At 50.7% G+C, this 10,862-nt stretch overlaps 1 protein-coding gene across 1 annotated transcript in view; it reads left to right on the top strand.

The window, feature by feature from the left end:
* Positions 1-7,425: 7,425 nt before the first annotated feature.
* Positions 7,426-10,862, top strand: part of FGF18 (fibroblast growth factor 18) — a 37,727-nt gene continuing 34,290 nt past the window's right edge. The window contains exons 1-2 of the mRNA XM_010373307.2: positions 7,426-8,010; positions 8,186-8,222. Coding sequence (XP_010371609.1) covers positions 7,979-8,010; positions 8,186-8,222 — 69 coding nt within the window. The 5' untranslated portion in view covers positions 7,426-7,978. The remainder of the gene's footprint in view (positions 8,011-8,185; positions 8,223-10,862) is intronic.

Below are 10,862 nucleotides of genomic sequence, written 5' to 3'. Positions count from 1 at the left end.
TTAATATACCAACTGCTTGCTGCTTTGGGGTGTGTATCTGAAATCTAAAAAACATTACTCAACATTTTATTTATTCCAACATTTTGAAGTGGTCTTGAATTTTTTTCCTTTCTTGTTTTGAGACTTGTTCTCGTTCTGTCCCCTAGGCTGGAGTGCAGTGGTGCAATCTCAGCTCACTGCAGTCTCCCATCTCAGCCTCCCGAATAGTTGGGATTACAAGTGTGTGCTACCACACCTGGCTAAGTTTGTATATACACATAAAAACAAATATGTAAATATATATAGTATATATACTAAAATATAAATACATAGTATATAGATATACTAATATATATATATATATATATATATATATATATATATATATATATTTTTTTTTTTTTTTTTTAGTAGAGATAGGGTTTCACCATGTTGGCCAGTCTGGTCTCAAACTCTTGACCTCAAGTGATCTGCCTGCCTCGGCCTTGCAAAGTGCTGGCATCGGGCGTGAGCCAGTGTACCCAGAGACAGGCTTTCATTCTGTGCTGGAAATCATTTTAATGTGATTTTTTTCTTTTTTGCCAATTTTTAGAATGCTGGATTGATAACCTAGCAGCTTGTGAAAAAGAATCAGTGAATGAGTTTAACCTTAATTCAGGTTTTTATTTATTTGTATATATCTCAACCCACTGTATTTTTTTGATGCTGATCAAGGGAGTCCCCTTCAAGCTTGCTCCTGCCATAGTAGATCTCAGTAATCTGATCACTCTTTGATTTCTTCTGTGACAGGGTGTTTCATCTTGCTCATTCTCTTCCTCAGACCTGGAGTGGCCATTTCCCCCAAAGAACCCTGCCTCCCTTAGAAATAATGGTATTTGTAGACCACTGTCTGGGTGGGAACATTGCTTGTTAATACTGGGTTCTAGGGTAGTCGGTTGATTAGGTCAGACCAGACCCTTTGGAAAAACAAGGGAATGAACAATTTTAAGTGCTGAGGAGGGCATCGGTGCACAGGTTGGCTGACAAGCTTTTCGTAAGTCAACAGTCAATGTAACTACATTCAGTCTTAGAGAACAGGTAGAATAGGTTACAGTGGTAAAAATTAAGGCCATGCAGGGAAAGCAGATGAGCTTAAAAACACGCAAATACAGAATAATAGGTTTATAGTGGTGTATCAATGCAGAAAATACATGGTTTTGACTTAATATGTAGTCATGGGTCACTTAATGAATGATGGGGATACGTGCTGAGAAACGCACCATTGGGTGATTTCGTCATGTGAACATCAGAGTGTACTTCCGTGAATTTAGGTGGTATAGCCTACCATACACCTAAGCTGTAAGGTACAACCCATGCCTCCAAGGCTACAAACCTGTACAGTATAGGTGAACTGAATACTATAGGCACTTGTATCTCAATAGTATTTGTGTCTCCAAACAGAGGTATGGTAAAAAGATAAAGATAAAATGGCATACCTATATAGGGCACTGGAATGGATACAGCTTGCAGAAGTGGAAGTTGCCGAGTGAGAATGAAAAGCCTAGGACATTACACTACTGTAAACTATAAACACGGTATATGGAAGTTGCCGAGTGAGAATGAAAAGCCTAGGACATTACACTACTGTAAACACGGTATACTTAAACGTTAAATATAAAAATGTTTTTCTTCATTGATCTTAGCTTACTGAACTTCATAAACTTTAAAAACTTTGACTCATAATACTTAAAAAACTACAAAAATACATTTATGTTTTGAGACAGAGTCTGTTGCCCAGGCTGGAGTGCAGTGGTGTGATCTTGGCTCACCGCAACCTCCGCCTCCTGGGTTCAAGCAATTCTCCCGCCTCAGCCTCCCAAGTAGCTGGGATTATAGGCACCCGCCATCATGGCTGGCTAATTTTTTTTTTTTTTTTTTGGTATTTTTGTAAGGGTTTCACCATGTTGGCCAGGCTGGTCTCGAACTCCTAACCTCGTGATCTACCCACTGGGTAGTGCTGGGATTACAGGCGTGAGCCACTGTGCCCGGCCTCAAAAATACGTTCTTCTGTACGTTTCTATTAAGTTTTTTTCAACTTTTTTGTTAACTAGGTGTAGGCTTACCATAGGGTTATTAGCCTAGGCCTACCATAGGGTCAGGATCATCAACAAGTCACTCATCCACCATACGTTGTCCCACTGGAAGGTCTTCAGGGGCAATAAGACAATGCTGTCATCTATAACATTGCCATCTGGAATACTTTTTTTTTTTTTTGTAAAGGATAACACTGATAAAATAATAAATATGTAAATCAGTAACATTTTCATAGTATCAAGTATGTGCTGTACATAATTGCATGTACAGGTTTCTTTGCACCAGCATCATGAACATGAGTAATGCATCTGCTACAATGGTCAGCTCCCTTTTAGTCTGGGCCCACCATGCAGGTGGTCTGTTGTTAACCAAACCATCGTTAAGTAGCTTTTACTTTTGTTCTGTTTTTTGAGACAGAGTCTCGCTCTGTTGCCCAGGCTGGAGTGCAGTGGTGCAGTTTTGTCTCTGTAACCTCTGCCTCTCAGGTTACAGTGAGTAACCTTCTGCCTCAGCCTCCCAAGTAGCTGGAATTACAGGCAACATGCCACCATGCCTGGCTAATTTTTATATTTTTAATAGAGATGGCATCTCACCATGTTGGCCAGGCTGGTCTCGAACTCCTGACCTCAGGTGATCTGCCCGCCTTGGCCTCCCAAAATTCTGGGATTACAGGTGTGAGCCACGGCGCCCAGCCAGCTTTTTTTCTTTTTTTCTTAACAGATAAAATCGTTTTTTCTTTCTCTTTTTTTTTGACAGAGTCTCAGTCTCTTGCCCTCCTCTTGCCCAGGCTGGAGTGCAGTGGTGTGATCTCGGCTCACTGCAGCCTCCGCCTCCCGGGTTCCAGTGATTCTCTCACCTCAGCCTCCCGAGTAGCTGGGACTACAGGCGCACGCCACCACACTCGGCTAATTTTTGTATTTTGTATAGAGATGGTTTCACCATATTGGCCAGACTGGTCTCAAACTCCTGATGTTAAGTGATCCATTCGCCTCAGCTTCCCAAAGGTCTGGGATTACAGGCATGAGCCACCACGACCCGCCATGTAGCTCTTGATAGTACTAGCTTAATGAGCAAGGAGAGATGAGCATTGTATAGGGTGTGAGTCTTTTCTTGGAAATTGTCCAAGAAAAAAAAAGTTGAGGGTTACAAGTTTATACTGAGCCTATTATAAAGGGGGCCTGGACTCTGGAAATACAGGGTTAAAGTTTAAGAAAGTGAGGCTACTTTCTAGCCAGTTCCTTAATGAAAAGCCAGTTGCTCCCTGACTCATGGACTTGGCAGTAGAGGTCCCAAGATTTAATGCTGTGCGCGTTCTAGGAGCTGGCTTCTTTACAGCCTATTTGTGCTAAGGGTCTACTTTGCTGTTTACCTGATACTACTGAAGACAGTGCTGCTTGAGGCTGCTTGTCTTTTTTTTTTTTTTTTTTTTTTTTGAGACGGAGTCTCACTCTGTCCCCCAGGCTAGAGTGCAGTGGCCGGATCTCAGCTCAGTGCAACCCCCGCCTCCCGGGTTCAGGCGATTCTCCTGCCTCAGCCTCCTGAGTAGCTGGGATTATAGGCGTGTGCCACCACGCCCGACTAATTTTTGTATTTTTAGTAGAGACATGGTTTCATTGTGTTGGTTAGGCTCCTCTCGAACTCCTGACCTCATGATCCACCCACCTCAGCCTCCCAAGTGCTGGGATTACAGACATGAGCCACCATGCCCGGCCTGTCGTGTGTTCTTAGGCTAGATGTTTTCCATCTCTGTCTCCACAATATTTGTACTCCACAGATTCCCTGAATCTTAGGTGTCTTCTCCGTCAAGACTGGGGAGAAGTTGAAAACAAGTGGAAAGATTGCAGTGCTCAGTTTACTTGCACACTTGAACAAAGGGATTTAAATACATTATCTTAGACAAAAGTTCTAGGTGCTTAGGGTTAGTCAGTAGGCAAGGCATCGAGATGCTCTGCAGGGCTTTCATTTCATTGTGTTACCAGTCAACATACATTCTTAACTTCCCTCAGAAAATTGCCTGAGTTTACTAACTTAGAGCTGTGAATTTAATGCAGGTGTGTCTGATTCCGACCCCAAAATAGTACATGGCTGCGTAGCCCAAGCTACAGTACCCTTACCTGGACTGGTAATAGCTTTCTTAGTGTCCTGCTTACTCCAGCTACTAAGAATGAAGTGGAATGGTGTAACAGCATTCCACTTCATTCTTAGCCAGGGTAAAGCTTTTTTAACAAACTGATTTTTGACTCAGTTTCAAAGCCCTTAACTGACAAATTGTGGCATATCTATACTATGAAATATTATCCCACGATGAAAAAGAATTGACGACTGCAAAATGCAACAACGGACCAATCTCAAACATGCTCAGCCAGACACAAGCACATACTAGGTGGTTCTGTTTATGTGAAATTGAAAATAAACCAGTGCCAGATAAATGATTGCTTGGGACCAGTAATTGGGGGCTGGAAGATTGCCTGAGAAGAGGTGGTGTTTGTACCTAGATATATTTGTCAGAACTGAACCGTACACTTAAAACCAATGCATTGCAAAACTGGTACCCTTAAGCCATTGATGGCTACTTCATTTCCTGTGAAGGCCTGGTCAAGAACATTGCCTGTTTTCACCCTTATCTCTTGCCATACTCTCCCTGGCTAACCCTGCCAGTCGCCTAGCCTTTTTCCACTGGAGGCACTTTGCATTTTTTACCTGGAATATTCCTTTGCATGGCTATCTCCTGTCTTCGGGTCTGGGCCTAAATGTTACCAAGAGGTCTTTACCAAGAGGTCTTCTGGCTTCTCTATCTCCTGTACTGTTCATCTCATCCCACTGGTTTCTCTCAAAGCACTGGTAACAAGCCAGTCTTTATCTCTTGGTGTATTTGCTTGTTGCTCATCTTCCCTAGTGGAGACGAAGTACTTTTTTAGTGCAGGGACCTTGCCCGTCTTTCAGTGAGGGCCCGACACTGTAGGATCTCAATAAATTGTGATTGAACTAGTAAGAAGTGACTACTAAAATAGTGGTATACATTAAGTGTTGTATGAACATGCTAAATCCAGGTAGAACCCATTTAAGATTCAGGCATATGGTAAATAGGTCATATTGGTAAATAGGTACATGAAACCAGACGTGAGGGTGTGAGTGGTGGGGAAAAGAATGTGTAGTATGAAATTGATTTGGAGTCAAAAGACATTCTGACTAGATGCCTCTTCAACTGTAAATTGGAAGTGATCTTGCCTCCCTACTTCATAAAATTGTTCAGAAAGAAATGTGAAAATAACCTGAAAACCATAATTAGGATTATTAGTTAACAGCTAAAATGTTTGGAGTTTTCATTGTGTGCCAGACACTCATTGAGTACTCACAACTCTGTGAGAGTCGTTACTGTTCTTAGCCATATTTTGTAGAGGAGGAAGCAGAGTCTCAAACCATTGCTTGCTGGAATTTCTAAGTAAATGTTGGTGACAGTATTCAAATGCACTACCTCTGACTCCTGAGTTTATGCTCTTACTCAGAAGTGTTCTCTTGGCTGGACTTTTTGGTCCGTCTGATTTGTTTGATAGGTGAGATTGGCAAATATACTTTATCTGAGCATTGAAAAATACTGCAAGCATTTTAGATAGGGTATAAATAATTATATACCTATTCCATTCACAAGTAATAAAAAATAGTAACAGTACAGAAAATTTGAAGCATGATTCTTAGCCAGGAGATACTTCAAACTAGCAGATGGTAAGCCAAAAACCCCTCTTGACTGGGTTTGTCAATCTTCCTATAAAGCAAGATCAAAGATGGCGGCAATGACTCAGGTCATCGGTGGGAGAATTTCTGTCATTTCTATTTATGGTTCGTCATTGCATCCTATCTTGGGATCGGTTCATTTTCTCCAAAACTTGGGAAGTTATGAGTAACTTTGCAAGTCCAGCTCTGGCAATCAGAATGTCTAAGTAAATTCAGCTCAAAAGCTTCATGCAGGAATTTTCACCATCACTCAGCACCTGGTTTTGAAAAGGTTTTCTGCACTTGAAACAGAGGCTGTTTAAAATAGCCTCAGCTTTGAAAGGGAACTTAAAATAGCTTGCAAGGAGGCCTGATATTTGGAACAATTACCAATGTTTTATATTCATGGCTTCAGGAAATAGCACCGTTCGACAGTCCTACCTCAGTTTATGCTCTAGTGGACCATCAACCATTGCCAGCGGAAGGAGGCTTTAACCAAACAGTCCAGATTCCTGAGTTTTGGTTGAGGCTGTACTCCAATGTCTTTCTCACTGACCTATTTTCCTTAGCATCAGGCCTAAGCAGAGCTTGGCTGACACCGGCTCTAGACAGTGAGGCAGGTGCGTGACAAGAACATCTACGTTTTGGTGTTGGTGGGAAGGACAGGACTTATGCCTCTGGAAGGGGCGGAGGCGGTAAGAACCAGTGTCCTGAATGGGACCCTGGTTAAAAGAACGAAGCTGCATAGTATGCAAACGGAGGCAAGTCTCAGCCTGGTTTTGGGAGGAGGCCGGAAGAGGGCCTCAGCGTGGTCGCTGACCAGAGTCCTGCTGGCTACTCCCCGGCGTGCAGCCGTCCGTGCTGGGGTTGCAGTGACGTCTCGGGGCCGCTTGGTGGTAGCCGTGTGTTTCCAAAGCTGGCTCGCCTACGGGAGAGCCCAGCTGGGATCCCGTGAACCGACCCCAGAGCCCCGGAGGCGGCAAGGGGTGGGAAGGAGAGACGCCCCGGAGCCCCCTTCGCAGCGGCAGGGACGTAAGAAGAGAAAGGGGGCTCACTTAAGTGTGTAGCCAGTCAAGAGGGTGGCTGGGAAACTCCACGACCACAGAGCGGGTAAAAGCGACCCCCATTCAGTGGAGCCGCCCCGGGGCTGGGTCTGACCCGCCCCCTCTGGGCTCCCCACTCGAGCGCTGGTGAGTGCGACTAGCGAATATGGGCAGGTGAGGACGCTCCGTACCTAACTGCTTTCTTGGGGAGCATCGCCTGCCCAATTTGGGCAACGTTTGCGCGGAGGAGCGGGTCACTGCGTTCGGGCGCAGAGCTCCGACGGCTTCCAGTGCTCACCAGCTTCAGTTTCGTGGGTCCTGCCCCTTCGGAGCTGCAGGTTCCGTCGCCGAGAGTCTGAACGCCTCCCCTCCAACCCCGAGCCGCCAGGAGAAGGAGGAGGAGGCCGCGAGAGGCCGCGGCAGGCAGGCGAGCAAGCAGGGCCGCCTTTGATGTGGGCTGGGCGCACCCAGGCGAGCTGAGCGCCCGTCCGGCCGCGCCCCGAGGGGGGAGCCCCCAGGCCCCGCATCCTCATTGTGCCGGCTCTGGCCCGGGCCCGCCCCCGGCCCCCCGCCCCCTCGCCGCCCGCGCGTAGAAAACGCCCCGGCCGCCGCCAGTGGTGGGAGGCGGCGATGCGCACGGCCGGAGAGACGCGGAGGAGGAGACATGAGCCGGCGGGCGCCCAGACGGAGCGGCCGTGACGCTTTCGTGCTGCAGCCGCGCGCCCCGACTCCGGAGCGCTGACCTCTGGCCTCACGCAGCTCCGCGCCCGGGCCGGAGAGTGCAACCGGGCTTCCAGCCCCGCCGCGCATGCTGTCCCCGAACTGAGCCGGGAAGCCAGCCTCCCACGGACGCCCGGACGGCCGGCCGGCCAGCAGTGAGCAAGCTTCCCCGCACCGGCCAGGCGCCTCCTGCACAGCGGCTGCCGCCCCGCAGCCCCTGCGCCAGCCCGGAGGGCGCAGCGCTCGGGAGGAGCCGCGCGGGGCGCTGATGCCGCAGGGCGCGCCGCGGAGCGCCCCGGAGCAGCAGAGTCTGCAGCAGCAGCAGCCGGCGAGGAGAGAGCAGCAGCAGCGGCGGCGGCGGCGGCGGCGGCGGCGGAGGCGCCCGGTCCCGGCCGCGCGAAGCGGACATGTGCAGGCTGGGCTAGGAGCCGCCGCCTCCCTCCCGCTCAGCGATGTATTCAGCGCCCTCCGCCTGCACTTGCCTGTAAGCGCCCGCGCGCGGGGCTGCCCACCCTGCCGGGCCGTCTGTCCGTGTGCCTGTGCCCTGTGCCTCTGTCTACCCGCCCGTCCGTTCGCTTGACTGTTCGACTGCATGTCTGTCTGTCCGTGCGCCCCCCTCCTCAGGTCCCACTGACCGCTTCTCCATCTGTTTCCCGCAGGTGTTTACACTTCCTGCTGCTGTGCTTCCAGGTACAGGTACGTGGGCTCCTGACTCTGACCTCCTCCCGCCCCTGCCTCGCGGTACACGCCGACCCCCCTTCCCCGGCCGCGCCCCCTCTCTGTGCCCCACCCCTCCTGGGCGCCGAGCCCAGTGCACCTGTTCCCAGGGCGCGGAAGGGCGGCTCCGCGCGCGCCCTGCACCGGCGGGGGACCGGCCAAGGGCAAGGGGCTCTGCCGTGGGGCCCGAGGCGGCGCTGGCTGTCGCGGCCCCTGTCGGCCTCGGCTGGAAGGAGATCTCGCAGAGCCGGCGGGCTCAGCCGCAGCAATATACCCGGCTCTAAGACCCCTGCCCGCAGTCAGCGAGGGGTAGGACCTAGGGGTTTTCTCTGCCAACCTTCCCTTAACATTACCGCTTCCAAACAAAAAGGCTTTCAGCCGAGTGGATTTCGAGTCCAGGGAGAAAGCTTCAGTTGTAAATTACTCTGGTTTTGAAGGCGCTTGCAGCACTGAGACACACATACAGACACACACGCCCGGGACAAGGGGAACCTCGAGGGCTCCTAGGCCGAGTGGCCGTTGCCCGCGAGGCCGCTCCCGGACGGGCCACGCTCCGCACTCCCTCGCCTAAGGTGGTGCAGCCCTCGTTGGTTCCCCGCCTGCTCCCTGTTCGCTCGCTCTCCGTGAATCAGAAGAGGGCTTGGCGCTCAGCCTGGAAAGCACTTGCTAAAATCTGATCTGTTACTTCAGCAGCTTTCAGACTCGGGAAGGTCTTGGCACACAGACAGTTGGAACGCTCTGGCTTCCAAAGCCGTAGAAATGAAGGAAAAAGGGTTGGGGGGAGGGAGAGAGAAGAGCGAAAAAGGGAGCCGACTTCAGCCCCGATTAGAACCAGACCAGGGCTGCCTCTGCATGTTGGGGGTGGGGGGGGCGGCGGGCAAAGAGAATAGGAAGCGTCAGCTCCCCAAGCCCCCACCCACCTAGTGCTGCAAGGGGCCGGGCCAGGAGGATCTGGACACAGGCCAAAAGAAGGTTGTCTGACCCTTCCCCCTCGGTGGAAGGCAGGTGGCTTTCCGGGATTAGAGAAGATTCTTAGACCTCAGCCTTCTGGATTCAGGAGATCCCCAGAGCAAGCCTTAAGCACAGGAAATTGATGGTTCTCTCGGTTTTCTGGCTCAAGGAGTGTTGTGTGCCTTGAGCACTGCTGCGACTCAGCAGCCTCTCGCAGTGTTTGGCGATGGTGGGCCTGTTATCTTCCCTCCACACCCCGGAGAGGGTTGTTACCCTCCTGATAGGCACTGAGCTGGGGGCATCCAGTAGGGCTTGGGGATGGAAGGGTGGACGGACTGATGGGTTCTTTCCTCCTGTTGGCCAGGCTGGGGTCCCCAGTGACTCCTTGAATCAATATAACTGGAGTCAGTAACTTAAGACTGGCTGTTTGCCAAAGCAGATGTGACCCTGTGTGGTGATGGGGGCGGGGGTGGGGAATGGCTGGTGTCAAAGAGGGAGGCCAGTGCCAGGCATGGCCTGCCTGGTCTGCAGCTGAGTCCCCAAGCAGAGGGCAGGCCCCGGGGTCACTCCAGGGGGTCTGCTTGTCTGACCTGGGCAAGAGCTCTTTTCCAGAGTTCTGAGCCTGGGGGCAGGAGTGATGAAATGGGCATGGAGTAGCAGGGAGGCCTGCAGACGTGTGGCTCAAGCCTCTGGATGCCTGCTGCTCTTGGTTCTTCTTGAAGTGGGGCCCAGGAGGGGCTGCTGTGTGGTCTTTGTGTTCTCCAGGGGGGCTGGAGGGAGGGAGTGTGGACTCTGCATCCCACCTCCACCTCCTGGCCAGAGCTAGAGCCAGCATCTTGGGAAAGAGCTGGGTGGTCTGCCCTGGTTAGGTCAAGAGGCAGCCTTAGAGCAGGTGAGGGAACCTCCTCTCCCCACCCCCTCCACCTTCCCCCTTCCTTCGCCCCTTTGTCCCCACCGGGCTTTCTGCATCCAAAGTGCCATAGGACTGAAGTTTTTAACCCATGGTCCATGTACCCTTGGAGTGTCAAAGGATGGGATTGTGGGAGGGGGAGGCCCCTGAAACATTGCGCAAAAATGGTGCTCAAATGTGCTGTGTCTGGAAGAGGGTTGTCTGCTCCCCACAGAGTTTCAAAACATCTATGACCCCTAAAGATAAAGAAATGTTATCCTGGGAGTTATGGGCAAGGTTGTCAGGCTTATGTCCCCATTTACACTGTAGGAACAAAAGTCAGGTGGCCTTAATGGTTGAAATGAGGGATGGGAGCCACATGATGTTAACTGCTAGGAGTCTGAGGCCTGCTCCCTGCTGAGGTTTGGGTAGGCTGCACTTAACAGGTAGCAGTTGAAGCTCCTTTAGGGTGAGCAGGGCCCAGGGAAGCCTCTCTGCATGGAGGGAAGGGCTCAGGGCTTTGCAATCCAGTGGCCTAGGCCTGAACCCCAGCTCCAGCTCCATCTTTCCCTCTCTGGGTCCCCAGAGTCTTCGCTGCATCATTTGTGAAATGGTTGGTCATGGAGTTAAACTGGTATATGATAGGGGGTGGGGAAGTTTTGCCAGTTCGCATCCACCCAGGAAGGCACACTGTGGCTGCTGGGAAATGGATGTGCCTACACCCTTCCCTCCCCCACCTCAGTGTTTTCCAGGACTGGTCCAGTCTCAGCAGTGGAGTT

The sequence above is a fragment of the Rhinopithecus roxellana genome, chromosome 3, assembly GCF_007565055.1.
Source record: "Rhinopithecus roxellana isolate Shanxi Qingling chromosome 3, ASM756505v1, whole genome shotgun sequence".
Classification (NCBI taxonomy): domain Eukaryota; kingdom Metazoa; phylum Chordata; class Mammalia; order Primates; family Cercopithecidae; genus Rhinopithecus; species Rhinopithecus roxellana.
Note: the sequence above shows the minus strand (reverse complement) of the source record. Positions and strands in the feature narration are given on the sequence as shown.